This window comes from Dipodomys ordii, unplaced genomic scaffold (genome assembly GCF_000151885.1).
Source record: "Dipodomys ordii isolate 6190 unplaced genomic scaffold, Dord_2.0 Scaffold102, whole genome shotgun sequence".
NCBI classification, from domain to species: domain Eukaryota; kingdom Metazoa; phylum Chordata; class Mammalia; order Rodentia; family Heteromyidae; genus Dipodomys; species Dipodomys ordii.
Window position 1 is genome coordinate 4,317,594 of NW_012267318.1, and position 12,014 is coordinate 4,329,607.

General features: G+C 40.9%; 1 protein-coding gene across 1 annotated transcript in view; it reads left to right on the forward strand.

The window, feature by feature from the left end:
• Medag (mesenteric estrogen-dependent adipogenesis) overlaps window positions 1-10,379 on the forward strand; it is a 19,408-nt gene extending 9,029 nt beyond the window's left edge. The window contains exons 3-6 of the mRNA XM_013027329.1: window positions 1,744-1,847; window positions 5,264-5,376; window positions 6,349-6,634; window positions 9,055-10,379. Coding sequence (XP_012882783.1) covers window positions 1,744-1,847; window positions 5,264-5,376; window positions 6,349-6,634; window positions 9,055-9,179 — 628 coding nt within the window. The 3' untranslated portion in view covers window positions 9,180-10,379. The remainder of the gene's footprint in view (window positions 1-1,743; window positions 1,848-5,263; window positions 5,377-6,348; window positions 6,635-9,054) is intronic.
• Window positions 10,380-12,014: the final 1,635 nt, after the last annotated feature.

Here is a 12,014-nt window from a genome sequence, read left to right on the forward strand (position 1 = left end):
AGCACCGCTTCTGGTTTTCTGGTGGTTTATTGGAGATAAGAGTCTCACGGACTTTGCTGTCCAATCTGGCTTTGAACCACCATCCTCAGATCTGAGTTTCCCAAGTTGCTAGGATTATAGGTGTGAGCCACTAACGCCTGGCATGTCTTCATTCTTTTACCCTCTCCATATTCAGGTCATACCTGCTTCCAGCTCCTGACCCTTCTTCATGCTTCATTTCCTCCTTCCTCTCTGGAGTCCTCTCCTTTCACACACCCCAGAGCATCAAACATCTGTTCCCCTTTACCAATTCTAAAACACACTCAATCTCTTTTCCTCCCCTTCTTCACCATAGGACCAACTCCCAGACTATCACTAGTTCAGGTGGTTTTGAAATGGAGACTATTTTCAAAGGCAGATAAAGTAGAAGTCAGGAAATACCTCCATGGCTCCATCAGGGGGGTGTCATGATTAAAAGCTTTCAAAATCATGTTTGGCAATCCTGCAAAAAGATAATGACATAGACCTGGAGACTGCCAGGCAGGATCTGTGTTTTCCTGCCTGGGGTCAATATTCTCCCACATCTTGGCTGCCATCTTGTATCTGGCTCCTAGGAGGGGGTTGTGGTCCATGGGCAAGTGGGAAGGATGCCAAGACAACAGTGTGGCCATAGCTCCCTGCAGCAGTCCATTGCTTTCCAAGGCTGTAATTTTCATGTCAGGCAATGGAAGGACAGCTAATCTGACAGAAATGGCTGGAGCTGTCTCTGCCATGAGTAGACAGAAGCAGTCACTTGGTATTGTAGCAAAAAGCAGTGCATGCTGTCCGCTCAGTCAGCCCGTGCAGATGTTGCCAGATGTCTGAATGGGAAGCCAGCTTTGTGTTCAGGAGGGACTGGGACAAAGGTGTCTTTCAGCCCACTGCATGCCATCCAGCTGTCTCTGCCAACCACATAGCCTGTGAGCTTGCTATAGTTCAGAAAACAATAAACTAGCCACCTTCCTAAAAGGAAGCTAATTTGCACTCTGAGCTTTAGATTAACCACGGTGGTAGTGACATATAAAGACTGCTTAGAAAATCTATAGGGCAGTGAAAAGGAGCTAAGCTGCTAGAAAATGAGAGTCAAGATTCAGAAAAAAATCTTTCTAGGCTAGAATAATGAACTAAAACCAAGGAATCTAAATTTAATGAGGATATGGGCAAAAGTCCAATAATAACTTTTTAAAAAACTGCACAAGGATTGAAGAAATATAAATTAGTAATAGCTCATACAGATGTTGTTTGACTTTGTTATTGACCCCAGGGGCTGCATTTATCTTGAGATTAGGGGGGAGAAGTGGGAAATAAGAAAAAGAAAATACCAGCCCTACCAGTTAGGTAAGATGAGTCCGCAGTAGAAAACTCAGCCAGTTTCACTGAGTGTACTTTATTCTTGAACCTGGGGACTTAAAAGTTTGAGTTAGTTTCAAGCAATATCTTTTAGCCCAAATAATAGATGGATCTGGCTTTAATCTGATAAAGAGATAAGCATTGACACCAAGTTATCTCAAAGTCCATGTCACCTTTGGGTCTTACACTGAACCCTTGGTCAATCAGCTATGAGCAGGAGAACGAGATTTATCTATATGGTATAACATATGAGAACCTCTGCATGGACCCATTCCTTTAAAGGCTTGAGACTGGGTCAGGCACTTGTCTAGTAAGTACATCTTCTTCCTTAAATGAGACATTTGCAATTTGTCTTCTTCCCCTCCCCCCTCATAGGTATGTGGAATTGACTAACTACTGTGATTATAAAGACTATAGGGAAACTATACTGAGCAAACCCATGCTGTTCTTCATTAATGTAAAAAAAGACACTTCAAAAGGTAAGCATATAAATAATTTTGGTGGGTTTCTGTCTTGCTGGGCTATAGGCTAAAGTATGTTGATGGGGTGGAGCATGGAGAAATTAGGACAGATGTCTCATTATAGCAAGGTCAACAGCAAGGAGTCCGGTATGTGAGACTATCTGGCATGTGGAAGCAGATTGCAGAACCAATTTCTTTTAAAAATATATAATTTTATTCTTATTAAGATGTTGTAAAGAGAGGTTATAATTTCACAATTCAGGTAAAGGACCAATTTCTAATGGTCCTAGAGCAAGAAGCTCTCTATTTGGAAGCTTCTTTCTTCCTTCCTGCCTAGTCAGGAAGTGATTTCACTTTCTGAACTTTCAGAGATTCTACTTCCTGTCTAGGCAGGAAGGGAGCTGATATTCTAGGCCTTCAGGGGTTGTAGAAATGCCTGGAATGGTAAATATGACATGTAATCTAGTTAGTTATCAAACACTTACTGTGCTTTAGGCTTGCTTTATTGTGATTGATTGGCACAAGGTCCCTCTGGGGTTTATCATCCAAATGGGAACATTTAAACTATGGAAGTCAATATTAACAATTTTGCTGGGACAATAATATACATTTGGAATGACCCAAGAAACTAAAATATGTTTGTCCTACATATATTATCCTTATTCTATAGATGAGAAAACTAAGATACAGAAAATAAATAGCAAGTTTAGTTGCTTTATGTTTGATGTTTGTATGTGAGAATTTTGTGTGTAGACACGTCTGTTACTGTGACAGCTTAATTCCAATAGGAAAAATTTTATTTCCCCTTCTCTTTCTGCTCTCAGGGTTAAGTCATGGGCATACTGTTCAAAGATAAGGGCAGAGTAAATTGAACTTGCTTCTAAATGGCTTTCTTAAAATAAGTACATGGTAATAAATGATGTACAAATTTCAAGTAGACATCCTCCAACATTGCTTTGGATTAGTCAACTCTTGACACATTTCCTAGTTTAAAGGCAGGACAACTCATTGTACAAAGGGGGCCAGAACACTCAGTGACAAACAGTACTTGTCAAGCATCTGAGCCCCTCATGTGCTATGGCTTGATGATGACCAGAGAGCTGGCTGGCTCTGGGGAAATGTAATTCACAACTATTCCAAGGACATCTCCTGCATTGACCTCTCAGAATCTAAAGAAAGAATATGAGACTTTTCCATTTGTGAGTTGCCTACAGAGAGTACACACTTGTATGACAATTATTGTGGAAGGAGGTACAGAAACTCACCATTGATTGATCTTGGGCAAAGCTGTAAAATAAAGAGGTTCTATAATATGGAAACATAAGATGATTGAGATTATAAAAATTGTAATTAAAAGCAGCTCGTCGGCACTGCTCTATTCTAAGTTGAACTCTTAAAAAAATTATAAAAGCTACCATTTCTTCAGGACAGTTACCAATGTCTGTAAATGTGAATGACATCTTCTAGAGTTGTACAGTGCACAATCTGCCCATCCAACATAACTATGGAATATGGTAGCCCTGCTTAAAATTCCTTTAAGGAACCTGAAGGTCTTGGTTTGGTTTCTGTGGAATTTAATTCAAGGTACCAAAAAGCTTGCTTGATTCATTTTACTTATCACTTGTCTCAATGAAAATATAGGCTGTTTATATATAAAGTGCCTGAATAATTCAGAAGAAAGGAAAACATGGGTAGGAAAATAAAGATGAATAAGCTTAGCTCAAAATGTATTCCTTGTGGGCCGGGAAGGTGGCTCAGTGGTAGATCGCTTACCTTGCATGTATGAGGCCCTGGGTTCGATTCCTCAGCACCACATAAGCAAAAAGAAAAAATGTTGGAAGTGGCACTGTGGCTGAAGTGGTAGAGCGTTAGCCTTGAGCTGAAGAGCTGAGGGACAGCGCCCAGGCCCAGAGTTCAGGCCCCATGACTGGACCTCCCCCAAAAAATGTATTCCTTGTTCTTGGAGCCCCACAGGTTTGCTCTGAGATATCTAGAAGCAAGTACAAAATGCTCAGTTTTTCATGATGGTTCATCTTTTATTTTTATTTTTATTTTTTGTTGGTTGCGGGGCTTGAACTCAGGGTCTGGGCGTTGTTTGTGAGCCTCTTCATCCTCAAAGCTGGTATTCTACCACTTGAGCCACAGTGCCACTTGCAGGTTTTGAGTGGTAAACTGGAGATAAGAGTCTCACAGGGACTTTTCCATTGGGGCTGGCTTCAAAATGTGAATCTCAGATCTCAGCTTTCTGAGTAGCTAGGATTACAGATGTGAGCCACCTGCACCTGCCTAATTACCTTTAAACAGAAGATGGCATGGGTGTTTCTGTGTCTCCCTTCATGAAGAACTTAAAATAAAAGCCATGTATCTTTTTATACCAGTTTTAAGGCTTGAACTCAGGGAGCTTTTGTGTTCAAGGCTAGTTAGTGCTCTGTCACTTAAACCACAGCTCCACTTTCTGCTTTTTATGTGATTCATTGGAAATAAGAGTCTTTTGGACTTTCCTGCCCCCGGCTGACTTTAAATCTAGATACTTATATCTCAGACTCCCAAGTAGCTAAGATTATAGGCTTGAGCCAACAACACCCTACAAAGCTATGGATCTTGATCTTGGATATTAGAAAAGTTAAGAGGTTAATAGTTAATAACATTCCAAGACCTAAGAAGTGAATAAGTGTCCCTCAGACAGAATCAGATATAAAGGATTAGAACATAAGCCAAAAGAAACAAGAGATAAAAACCCTCAGTTGTCTGATGGTTCAAATCTGTGATGTTAAATAGCAGGTGAGACATTTTCTCCACTTGGAGTAGTGTTAGGGAAGGAAGACAGAAGAATAAGCCTCATATGCCTTAACCCTTGAAATCGTAGACAAGCCACACAGCAGAGATGCTGCCAGGTGTACCCAGAGGGCCAGGAGAAGCCAGGGTGGGGAATGGAAGGCCTTGCTGGGCTTTGCTGCTGATACTCTGCTTTGCAAATGTGGAAATGTTTTGGTTAGAGCCAAGTTGTGATTTAAATACAGCAAGGTAAATAAGTCTGAGACATGAAAACTGACCTTGTTGAGATTTCATTTTTCTCCCCCTGTGCTGTATGCATATTGTAGGGGCAACGTTGTCCTGGGTAGTAATTATACAGTGAAGCTTTTGATCTCTGGGACATAAGTAACACACTGTAGTCCCCAGGACCCTGATTTCCTAACCTACTTTTCCACTAGCCCTGAGCTCTCCCTCCAATTCATACCAATGCTCCCTCTAAATCTTCAGAATTCTCCAGAGCATTTTGGGAAATCTCATTAGGTGCTGAGGGAGCCGACAAGGGAGGCTGTGAATGACTAAAATCTCTGTGGAAGGTGGAAAACACTGCTTTATTAAATCCTCAGAAGCACATGCATGTCATGTGCACACACTTCTTGCTGAATTCTGCTTATTGATTCTAGAAAGGACATACGCATTTCTTGTGAACACAAGGCATCCCAAGATAAGAAGACAGCTGGAGCAGGGGATGGACATGGTCATCTCCTCCGTGATTGGAGAAAGTTACCGACTTCAGGTCAGCTTAGCTACTGAATCCAGGGCTGTGGGCCACATGCAAGGGGTCTGTGCTGTTCATCCAAGGACTGTATTTCTTGAATCTTTACCCAACTGGAGTAGACACTCAAGATGGCCCATGGATACCTGGCACCATAGATATTAGTGAACCTTTATGTATACTAGCTTTTCTTCTACTTATAGATACAAGACGGTTTTATTTATTTATTCATATTTATGTATGTATGTATCTATCTATGTATGTCCAGTCCTGGGGTTTGAACTCAGGGCCTGAGCATTGTCCTTGACTTTTTTTTTTTTTTTGCTCAAGGCTAGCACTCTACCACTACAGTCACAGTTTCACTTCTAGATTTTGGGTGGTTGAAGATAAGAGTTTCACAGACTTTCTGGCCCAGGCAGGCTTTGAGTCATAATCAGATCTCAGCCTTCTGAGTAGCTAGGATTACAGGCGTGAACCACCTGCTCCCAGCTCCCAGTTTTATTTAGAAAGTGGGGTCAGTCAGAGGTTAACCATAACCAATCATAAGTTAGAATAACTATAACAATATGCAGTAATAAGAATTATTTAAAACATACAGAATATTTTCCTGGAACTTTCTGTTTGTATTTTCAGATGTGGGCCAGTGAAATTATAGTAAAACCATAGATAAAGAGGGACTTTACCATATCTGACATTTTGTTTATTAGTGTCATCATTGTCATCAGTTAATTGGACAGCCTCTAGCAACTTATTTAAAATGGGGTGGGAATAAGCATAATTTTATCTCAAATAGGTATGATTGGAAAAGCAAAGATGCAGTTTTGTTTTATTTTGTTTTCCTTTTACAAACATAAAGACAACAGCTTCAAAATTTTGTGAGACTGCAAGGGAAAAAATGGGGAGTACTTTGGATATTTGGGTAGTAGTTAATTCTACAACGTTGACATGATAATCATTTCCACAGATCAATGAAATACTTCTCTTTTCTTCCAGTTTGATTTTCAAGAAGTAGTGGTGAATTTTTTCCCTCCAGGAACTGAGGTGATTCATGGAGAAAATCTGAGCTTTGCATATGAATTCAAGGCTGATGCTTTATTTGATTTCTTCTATTGGTTTGGGCTCAGCAATTCCACTGTGAAGGTGAATGGGAAGGTCTTGAATCTGTCAAGTACAAGACCTGAAAAGAAGGAAACAATTAAGTTATTCCTGGAAAAAATGAGTGAACCCTTGATCCGAAGGAGCAGTTTCTCTGACCGGAAATTCAGTGTAACTTCTAGAGGTATGTACAAATTTCTCAGGGACAGTGCAGATTGCCATGACAAAACCTGGAAGAGAGAGAGTGTAATGTATGAGGATTGGCGATTCCTTCAGTTGGAGAGGTCAGAGGTCAGGCCTGGTGAGAAAAGAAATATGATATCACACAATTCAGAAAGAATTGGGAAGCATAACCCCAAAGGTATGGTGTTGCAACCCCTGTTGCATACTTGTGGTCCCAGCCAAAGCAGGAGGGTAGCCTGAGCACAGGAGTTCAAGATCAGCCTTGACAACATAGCAAGAGCCAGTGTTAAAGAGAGAGGAATCTGGTGCTGAAGGCTCATGCAAGTAATCTTAGCTATTCAGAAAACTGAGATTCAGAGGATTGTGATTAAAACCAGTCTGGGCAGATAAAGTCACTGGCACTCCATTTCCAAAATAATCAGCAAAAAGCCAGGCTGGAGATGTGTCTCATGTGATAGAGAAACAGCCCAACAAGTGTGAGGCCCTGAGTTCAAACTACAGAGAGACCGAGTTAGACACAGGAAAGGGAAGAGGAAGAGGATGGGGAGTAAAGGGAAGGAGGAAGAGGAGGAGAGGAGAAAAAAAGAAAGGAAAAAGAAAGGAAGGAGCCACACCAGAGGGAAGAGAAAAAGAAAAGACACAGTGAGCTTTCCTTTTCAGCTTGTTTACGTTTCCTGACATAGCAATCATATCGTGTGGTATACCCAGAACATAATCTTAAAAGTTGTTCATTCAAATGAGGATTCATGTTCATTTCAGTATGGTTAAGTTTGACGTATTTTAAAAGAACACTGAGTCCCCTACATGTGTATTCTGGCCAGCAGAATATCACTGAAGCCATAAGTCAGGGAGGAGCACATGGTCGAGGCATCTATCTTTAACAGTATGTGGAAAGGCTCTCCGATCATGCAAGACCACAGAAGAAAAAGTCTGGAGGAGGACTCATTTAAGCAACGATAAATGACATATGGCAGCTTCTTGGTTTTGATATCCATGTGGCTCAGGCAGATGGCGCAGATCACGTCTTGTCTGGATGTGTGTTTGGCTGAGCAGCAATCTCTGTCTCAGGCTAGAAGCCGCCCCGGTTCAGGACTCTGGTTTTTAATTGCAGGAACCCAGCAGTCTGTGAACCTTCAGAGGGCTCAATATACAGATGTACAACACAATCTTTATTACTTGTGTTTAGTGATAGTCACTTCCTTCCAGTGTGTGTGACAAACATGCTTACACAGCTATTTTGTATTCTCATTCTCTCTCTCTCCCTGTCTCCTTCCTTTTTCCCCCTCTCCTTTTATCTCTTGCTCTCTTCCTCCCTGCTTGCCTTCCATCCTTTCCCCATTCTGTCAATGTCTATCCATTTCTTTCCATCTGTCCCTGACTCTCTCTCTTTCTGAATCTGTCTCTCCCCTCCCTCTTGGTCACTCTCTCTGTTTCCATCTTTCTCAAATTCTGTCTCTTCCCTCACTCTCTTTCTCTCCCACCCCACCTTCCAGAGAAAGTCTGTCTGTTTGTCACTCAATGTTGTCTTAGCTTTCTCTGGAAAAAATGTAATAAGATAACAATATAATTGCTATGTCAGAAAATATAAACAAGTTTAAAAGGAAAGACCACTGAATCTTTTCTTTTCCCTCTTTTTTTTCTTTCTTATCCCTCTTGTATTGCTCCTTCCTTTCTTTTTTTCTTTCTCTTTTCTCCCCTTCTTCTCCTCCTCCTTTCTTCTCTACTCTTCTATCCTCTTCCTCTTCTTTCTCTCAGAGATGCCCGGCCCTGCCCCATGACAGATCCTTTTGGGTTTTTTTTGGAGGGGGAGAGATTAGTACCCCCTTCAGCAGTAAGGTCACACTTGCTGGATCATTTTCTGATATCCTCAGCCTTACCCACTGGCTCCAGAAGCCTGGGATGTTTTCTGTTTCACGGGCTCACCCACGATGAGATGACCATGAAGCCTCTGTGAAGTTGGCCATGCTTGCTAGAATGTTCCCTAAGAGCCAGATCTGGAGCCCCTTGGGTTCTAGAGTAATGGGACAGGAGCCTTCTTGGAAGATGTCACAAATGACATGGTGTACCTGTTGCCTAGCAGGTAGGTCTTAGAGCCAGGGTAGGCTTGGTAGCCAGGGTAGGCTGCCAAGGCTGGTAACCTAGCTCTGGCCCCTTCAAAATATCTGCTCCCCAAATGTGAGCCTTTTGCTCTCTAGGAAGCTGTAGATCTGTAGATCTACAGCCCACAGGGAAGCAAGTGACAATCACATCCCACAGATAAGCAAAAAAGCGGCACATTTTGTTTAGTCACATTTTTAAGTTTTTTTTTTGGAAACCAGGATTCTCTACTAATTATTGGATGGCTATGTTGCATGAGTGTTAAAGGCATTTTGGGGGTTTGTTTTGTTGGTAATAATGATTGCTTTATTTACTGTTTTGTAGGTTCAATAGATGACGTTTTTAACTGCAATCTGTCACCCAGATCATCTCTGACAGAGCCTCTTTTGGCAGAATTACCATTTCCCAGTGTTTTGGAATCTGATGAGACACCCAACCCATTTATCTGATTGGACAGAACATTCTTGCTTTCACCCCTGCATACCAGGCCTTAGCCACAATACAGGTAGAGGGGAGGGATCTGTTGGGAGACAGGACTTTCGCCCCCTTGTGGTCTCCTCCTTCTCCCTATGGCTTCCATGGAGAGACTAATCTTCAGTTTTCCTGGGCATGGTGGCCTGGCAGGCTGGGTATAGCTAGTTTCCTTCTATGTTATGGTTACCAGGATGAAAAGGCTTTGGCTACATGGCTTGAGAGGGGGACAAGGTTCCTCTATTTCAACACTTCTTCAAAGAGACAGGAGGAACAGAATATCCTGCCATCTTGGTTAGCCATGGCCCTCTGAGAGCTTTCCTGGGGGCCTCTGTAGGAGGTGTCTGTCTTGGATGTCGGCCTGTGATGTTTTATAAGTTGGGGTGTGGCACTTCACTTTGGAGATGCTTGTTCATCCCCAAGCCTAGAAAATTTGGGCCAACATCACTATTTTTCCTTTAGGACAAAAGACAAATGATGAGATCTTTCATCACGTCTATGTGAACCCTTCTGAGAAACACTCAACATCAGGTTTATTGGAGGACTGCCCAGGTTGCTAGGATAGTAACCTTGTTCCCTACTGCCTGAAATGTGAACCCTGATTGGCATCCTCCTTCACATTCTGCCCACTGAAGAATGAAACCAGGTGGGGTACTAACAGTCCGTGACAGGGGAGAATCCACACTGCACACGGCAGAGTCCTCCATCTTGACAGCACATCGAGCCACTTGGGCATTTAAAATATGTTCCCAGCAATGCTAACATGAAAAGAAAAATAGAAGAAGGCTGTGTCATTACCATAATTCATTGCTACATCAGTGTGTTTCCACCTCATAGCCACAGTGGAATTCTTCCAGAGAAAAAGAAATTTCTCCAATCTCCATATGAAAGCTTGCACAAATGAATCACTACGTATGCTCATAATGAGGAAGCTTTATGGGTATTTTCTATCATTAAAAACATATTCCTGTATTATACAGTTTGATAGCTCTGCCGATGATCCTGCCATCCATATTTGAAGTGTTATATAGTATATTTGCACAATTAAAACGTTTCTTAGCATTCAAAATAGACTTGATTAAATTTGTGACCCTAGGTCTGTGTGATTGGTGACTTTTGGTTTGTGGGTGTTGTATGTGCCTTATCACTCACTTATAATAAAAATTGTGGTTTCTGAAGCCACTTTCTCCAGAATAGTCTTTTGAAGAACAAGGCCATAAAGTATTTGGAGGAAGAAAACAAAATTTGATTATCTTTCAGAAAAGAGGAGAGAAATGTTACTCAGTAACAGAAGAGAATAAACATCCATTGTTCAATTTAAAAATGCATTATTCAATAAATGTGCTGACAATAAGCTTTGTATCAGTGCAAACAAACCTTAGGTGGACATGAAGTATTAAATGTTTCTCTAACAAAACAGAATTTCTATTCACAAAACTAACAATGTTTTACAAATAAGTAGCTGAACTGAGAAAAATCATAGTAGTCACCCCAGGAATAAAGAGTTAGGGCATTTCTTTCATCATTAAAAACTTTTGTTTCTGAAACAAATGAATTCATTCATTCAATGTGAATTCAGCAAACATTTATCAACCACCTACCAGGAACTATGCATGGTTGCTCATGTACTTTTATAGCAGATATTACAAAAAAAAACCCAAACCACGAGATTAGGAAATCTATAAAATGGACACAAAATTTAGCACAGACCATGCTGGATAAAACAGTCTGGATATTGGCTTTATGTGGATATTTTAGCAGCTTAAGATCAATAGAAATTTGTCAGATAACACGGTGATTAGTTTGTTTCTACCAAAATTCATGCTGAAGCTTAATCTTGAAAGTCATCTGTTAATGGTATTCAGAAGTGGCCTTTTGGAAGGTAACTCGGATCAGAGAGGTCTACAATGATTGAGCCCTCGTGATGTTATTAAGGGCTTAATAAGAAGAGAGACCCAAGTCAGCAAGCTTGCTCTGACTCTCCGTGGAATTCCCTGTACCACCTCAATTCCCTGCAAGGTCTCCACCAGCAGGAGCTGCTCAAGGAGCTGAGAAAAAGCCAGCACCAGGCTCTTGGGTTTCAGAACCAAAATGTACCTCTTTCCTTTGGAAAGTTCCCAGCCTCGGGTATTTTGTGATAGTAGCAGAAACTGTTTTCTGATGCACAACAATGACCTAAGCAATTTTTCCATTCACCCAACTCATTCATCCAACTCATTCAACACACCGTATGCCTCAAAGTAGATGCTGGCAGATAGCAATGCCCAAACATGACATTGGCTTTCATGGAGACTCTAATCTTATTTAAAAAACAAACAAAACCCCGGAGGCTATAGGTCAGTGTGCTGAGCATGAACAAGGTCTTGGGCTCAATCTCCAGCACCAAATTTAACAATAACATACTATGCTGTAAGAGAAATTCAAAAGGGGAAGTATTAAGGACACCTGTGATGTAGTTTGAGTGCAAAATTATAAAACAAATATATGATGACGGATTTATCCAAATGATTTATCCAGAAACTATGAATTTACTCCAGTGAATTAGAAGTCTAGAAATTATTTAAACAAGGAAGACGTTATTTTTTCCTTGTGGTCAGAATTTGATTTTTTGGCTACAGGATAACTTTGCTCAAAATGATCACCTAATCTTATGTTCAGCTCAAATGAACCTTTTTTTTATGGTTTTAAATAATCAATCTATCTCCAAAGAGCAAAATTATGTTCCCCACTAGAGAAAGAAGAATGTGTGTGTCAGCTTCAAGACGGAGTTTCTAAAGAATTTCAAAAATGCTTTAAGTAGTAGTATCATTAAA